The sequence below is a fragment of the Helianthus annuus genome, chromosome 3 (genome assembly GCF_002127325.2).
Source record: "Helianthus annuus cultivar XRQ/B chromosome 3, HanXRQr2.0-SUNRISE, whole genome shotgun sequence".
NCBI lineage: Eukaryota > Viridiplantae > Streptophyta > Magnoliopsida > Asterales > Asteraceae > Helianthus > Helianthus annuus.
In genome coordinates, this window is record NC_035435.2 from 144,749,556 (window position 1) to 144,755,560 (window position 6,005).

Below are 6,005 nucleotides of genomic sequence, written 5' to 3' on the forward strand. Positions count from 1 at the left end.
TATGAGTCCCTTGTATATCTTCAAACATAATGATCAAGAAAGCTAATTCGAGGGTTTTCTCACCCTTTTAAGAAGATTAAAAAGCTGATCATGAGAAGAATGACAAAAAGCTGTATACACATGTATACATGTATATGGTGAAAACCGAAAAGCAAAGTAGTAATTCCCTGAAAATGATTAAGTAGTCTTTTAAAGCAAAATCAATAATGCAAGCGGTAATATTTTCTGGAATTTACAAGAAAACAAAGAATAGGACAAAGTTTTGTAACGTCAAAGACATAGTCCCTCTGCCCTCCTCCTCATGTTTCCCTTTTGGTTATATTTTGATGGGTTGGAGCTACCTACAAAGAGGAGGCCCAATTTTAAAGATATCTTCTCAACCACATCTCTCTCTCTCTCTCTCTCTCTCTCTCTCTCTCTCTCTCTCTCTCTCTCTCACACACACACACACAGAGACAGGGAGACACACACAGTCGCTTCTTAAACTTCTTTACTACTTGTACGAAATGGGTTGTCTTTTGTTTTGGTATATTTGTACTCAAGTGTGTGGATTCTTGTGTTGAATCATCTTGTAGAGTTGGCTATACTTGCAAAACTCTCTTGGAGAAGAAGTTTGCTAACTGTCAGGTTTGAGCTTTTTCACTTTTAATTTTTTGGTTACATCTATCTAATCTAACTTATTCTTTGATTCATCAACCTTTTGTAATTACACTACAATTTAAGTAAGGTAAAAACAAAAGCTTTTAGTAATCTAAATTCTAATCATTTGTTTCTTATTCATTTCTTCTTCTTTCTATAGGGTTTCTTAATTATCTCTCAGATCTATATTACATGGTTTTTGAGGATGCAAAAAAAGTTGTTATGATATGATCAATCTGTCTGTTTGTTTGTTTGTTATCAGTTAATCTGTAATATATGAAAAGAACAAAGAACAAAGAAATATTCAGTTCATTTAATAAGTGAGATAGAGAGAGAGAGAAACATGAAAGGCATCTTTTTGGATGACAATATGTCAAATTTAACATCTGCATCAAATGAAGCAAGTCTATCTTCATCAAGCAACAGGAATGAAATTGGTACTATGTACCCTCCACCACAGATGCAGCAGCAGTCCTTCGGTTCTGTGCCAATCAGTACCAACAACAACAACCAAACTCAAACAAACAAGAAAAAGCGGAATCTTCCAGGCAATCCAGGTAAACTTATTACATACTTTATTATTACAAACCTTTTTTTGTTAACTAATTACTTGTTTTAACCAATTCTAGTATTATTTTCTTTTATCAAGAACCTGATTCTTTATAGATTTACTTGTTTACTAACCTGTGTTTCATTTGTTTTGGATTGAGTTGGAGAAATTTAACAATATATTGAAACTTTCTATTTTTGGAATAAAAAGATCCAGAAGCTGAGGTGGTAGCTTTATCTCCAAAATCACTTATGGCAACAAACAGATTCATGTGTGAGATTTGCAACAAAGGGTTTCAAAGAGACCAGAATCTACAGTTACATAGAAGAGGGCATAATCTACCATGGAAACTTAAGCAAAAATCGAAACTAGAGGTGATTAGGAAGAAGGTGTATGTGTGTCCCGAACCGAGTTGTGTGCACCATGACCCGTCAAGGGCACTTGGAGATCTTACTGGAATCAAGAAGCATTTCTCAAGAAAACATGGTGAGAAAAAATGGAAGTGTGACAAGTGTTCGAAGCGTTACGCGGTTCAATCGGATTGGAAAGCTCATTCCAAGATCTGTGGTACACGAGAATATCGTTGTGATTGTGGTACCCTTTTTTCAAGGTAAGAGCATAATATGATCTACATATGGTTTTTATTATAATATAGGCAATTATGTGAGAATCAAATAAACATAAAAGCTGCAAGAACGTCACAAGCGGAACAGTAGAAGACATAAAGAATAAGTTTTTACTTTTTATTCTAATCATCTTCAACGTTTTCTCTCTATTCTTTTCATGACAATCAAGAATTCCAACATGAAATAACTAAAAATACTTAAAGGTATAAGAGTTGAGATAGTTTAACACAATCCATGTGAAAATAGATTCAATTGTCACTTACTAATGTGTATTACCGTCGATCACTCGATCATACGTTAATTCGTAACATTATCTTGTTTGTTGTTTGACATTTACCTTGTATAGGATTATAGAGTATTATTAGCTCTCTACATTATGGCACATTAATAATTAAGATCTAATTATGATAGCTTTAAAAGTTACAAAAGCATATACTCCGTACATAACAAATGTTAAGATTAGAACTACATAAAAGTTAACATGTATGGTGGCTTTTTATTTAACTACCTTTTTATATATCAAAAAGTATAATGATGATTAAATTGTTGTTATTTCTTTGTCTTCTTTCTCACCACAGGAGGGACAGTTTCATTACTCATAGAGCTTTCTGTGATGCATTAGCAGAAGAAACTGGAAGATTTTCATCATCAACTTTAAACAATCTCCCTCTTCATTTACCCATCAATTTCCCACTCAAAACTGAACCACAACTTGTCCTACAACACCCACAACTTAGCTTCAATGTAGGATCTAGTACTCCACATCATAACCATCAATTACCATCATGGTTAAATCCCACTCATCAACAACAGCAACAACAAGAAGAAAACCCTAATCTTGATCACAATATACATCTTCCATCTCCTTCATCTCACATGTCAGCCACTGCTTTGCTTCAAAAAGCAGCTCAAATGGGTGTCACCATGAGCAATCCTACACCACCTTCCACTGCTAATACTCCTGCAATAATTTTAACCGGGTCCCACCAAACCCTACAGCATGATCACATGTGTGCACCTCTACTATCATCTCATCATCATCCTTCTGGACTATCTAATTTGTCTTCAAGTGATAATCATCATGTGATGTTGGAACCAAGCCGCGGGTTTCCTACTGGCACCACTAGTTGCATGGACCAGCTGCTTCATCCTAGCTCAATGACTTCTACAAGTGTAGGGTCAACCAACATCCATGAGATCTTAAACATGTTCAATTCATCAAAGAAAGACAATGCAAATGGGAACAATAATGAATTAACAAGAGATTTTCTGGGCCTTCAAGGATTTCCAAATCCTACTGATCAACAACAGTTTCTCAACATGTCTGGTCTTGATCACATGAGTCAGTTGAACCCGAACCATAATCAGAACCAAGTTCCATGGCAAGGTTAGCTAGTTTGGATGATAGGGACGAACTAAGTACACACCATATATGGTGTACTTTTAGCTCTTTTTTTCTGCTACTTTTTGCTTTTAAATTTGTTTCTAGTGATGAACCCCGAACCCAGTTTTCCATTTTGATGGTTCCGGATTAATGGAGATTTCTGAAAGCTATGAATGCTTCTAGTATTTTAAGTATTACAGTTGTTATACACTAGCTACGAGTATCCTGAACCACTTTAAAGAAACAAAAGAATAGACAACGAAAAGGAAAAGTAGTTCTTTGTGCTGTAAATCAAAACACGTACTACCTATAAAAAACTGTTGCCATGCTAGGTTACTTAGGTATCACATTTTTGATATCCGTGCCCATTAATTTATACATTATTATCTTTAAAATGAAGGTCAAATGTGTGAAATGATTGTTTAGATATATAGGTGGTAAATTGTATTCCCTCTATTCTACATTCTATAGGTGCAAAGTTTAAATCGTTTTAAGGTGTAAATATATATGAGGCGGTAAGTAGAGTGGTTAAGAATTAGAAGTCGTTCTAAAAAATGTGGAAATGATTCAATCGTTGCCCAATGAATACATAAAACCTGCAATATCCATTTATTAAGTTGACCTTATTATTATCTTAATATATTTAATGTGGTGCGGACTATATTTTCAAGGGGTGCGGTCGGATTTTTTTTGCCTAATATACACACTAATTTTTTTTTCAAGGGGTGCGACCGTCCGCCCACAACTATAGATATGTCCGCCCCTTATATAAAAGAACTCAGGTTACTAGTGGGATTACGAGGCTCATAAGAAGCGAACATAAAGATCCCAATGAACCGGATCATGTAGCGAACTTCATATGTAGTTTGACCTAAAACCGAATTCCGTCAGCTAGAGTTTTGTATTTATTACTAAACACTTTCTCTAAATTTTTGCTATTTAATTCTTTCTTTTCTAGTAGAAAATATGTAAATAACTTAGGGGCTGTTTATTTATCTCTTAACGAGGCTCTTAATGGTTCAGACCTCTTACTGGTTCAATACTTAATGGTTCAAACTGTTTGTTTCACGAGTAGATGTCTGAATGGTTCAGATATTTGCCTCTGAATGGTTAAGATCTATACAGAGTCTGAATGGTTCAGATATTTGCCTCTGAATGGTTAAGATCTATACAGAGTCTGAATGGTTAAGATCTCTAATCTGAATTGGTCAGACATTTGCCTCTGAACGGTTAAGCATTATACAGGCTTTTAGTGGTTCAGACATCTTACTGGTTCAACACTTAATGGTTCAGACCTTACTGGTTTAGCACTTAATCATTCAGATGTTGCCAACCAACCCGTTATTGTCTTATTTTACGTGTTTTTATGTACTTAATATCAGTATCAATATTTGTTCCATCCTTTGTAACTTCTAAATTCAAACTTTGAATCTAGCGTGCGTCTGATTAAGTTAACATAGTCTGACTATAGTGGAGCAAAAAGGCTCTCTAATTTTGGCAGTACGATGACCTAGCACAAGAAAGTCGTCGTTCAAAAAAGAAATCCCTATAAAAGAATCCTCTATACTCTTCGTCATAAATAACAAAAAGGCCTGTGAAATTTTACGAGCAACATTTTATTTTTTCTAATTTTTTATTTATAAGGTTTGATGAATTTTAAATGGTTATTAACTTCATATAAATTTTATATAAGTTGAACCAAATATACAGCCTGCCATGAATTACTATACATACCACTTTATTTTTATGGTTTAATAGAGAGAAAAACAAGAATGTGTTTTCTGTATAACTGTGACACATTGGCCATTTTTGTTGCTACAGTGGTAAGAGTCACATGGCAGAATCTTTTATTTCTAGGGTATAAAGAAAAAGTTTAATATTAGGACAAACATCATCTTCTAAAAAAATATTTCCACGTTTGTTTTTTTAATAACATATAGCCTAATAAATATCTTTATATATCTAATAACAAAATATCCAAAAGTCTTTTTATACTAAAACAACAAAGAAAATTTTGAATTGAATTCAGAAAATTTTGAATTGAATTCAGTTATATAAAAAGTACACTTTAAATGAAATGAAGACACAATTATTATCATTTTACAGATCTTTGGGTATACATTAAGCTATCTTAACTCTACCTAATTATCAAATTAACCACCTAATTATCACATCAATCTTTCTTCCCAATTTCACTCTCGGTCACTTAAAGAAAATAGTTTAATCCCTACATCTAACCCTATTTTTGGTTTAAAAAATAAAACAATAATTAATTCAATCCCTTAACACATAACCCCTTTCTGATGCCCCTTAACACAAGGAGGGAATGATATGCAATGTCGGTAAATATGTTATGTTACTGTTAACACTACAAATGTTAGAGTACACCCCATGACCTAATATTAAGTAGTTTAAGAATCATGAAGTTATGAATCTATGGAATAAGAACCCAATTATATTTATCTTTTTTTAATCTCATTTTTAAATTTGAAAATTTTGTAAAAAAATAATTTGGTTATAAAAGAATGAATATATAATTTTTTTACAGAAACCCATACATATACAGGTGTAAACGTTATTCAAAGGTTTGTTGGTTTGTATGTTGAATTTATCAAAAATATGGAATTATACGATATTCCCTTGTTAATAATTGAAAATCATAATTGGTAGTGATGTTGCTTTGAAAACTATAAAAAGTAAATTAGTTTCGTTTTTTTTAAAGAAGAATAAAAGGAAAGGAAAGAGTCAAGAGATATGGAATATAACATTATGTTACGTTGAATTTAAAATAGCTTAAACGATCGAT

The 6,005-nt window shown here is 33.0% G+C and overlaps 1 protein-coding gene across 3 annotated transcripts; it reads left to right on the forward strand.

The window, feature by feature from the left end:
• Positions 1–306: 306 nt before the first annotated feature.
• LOC110929919 (protein indeterminate-domain 11) lies at positions 307–3,393 on the forward strand. Of its 3 annotated transcripts, none has more exons than XM_022173106.2 (4): positions 352–627; positions 800–1,196; positions 1,400–1,799; positions 2,394–3,393. In XM_022173106.2, the coding sequence occupies exons 2-4, from the start codon at positions 983–985 to the stop codon at positions 3,205–3,207; spliced, it is 1,428 nt and encodes a 475-aa protein (XP_022028798.1). In that variant the 5' UTR covers positions 352–627; positions 800–982; the 3' UTR covers positions 3,208–3,393. The 3 variants fall into 3 exon arrangements, with proteins under 3 accessions (XP_022028799.1, XP_022028798.1, XP_022028800.1); XM_022173108.2 differs by having other exon boundaries at positions 353–627; positions 902–1,196; XM_022173107.2 differs by having other exon boundaries at positions 307–1,196.
• The last annotated feature ends 2,612 nt before the right edge of the window (positions 3,394–6,005 follow it).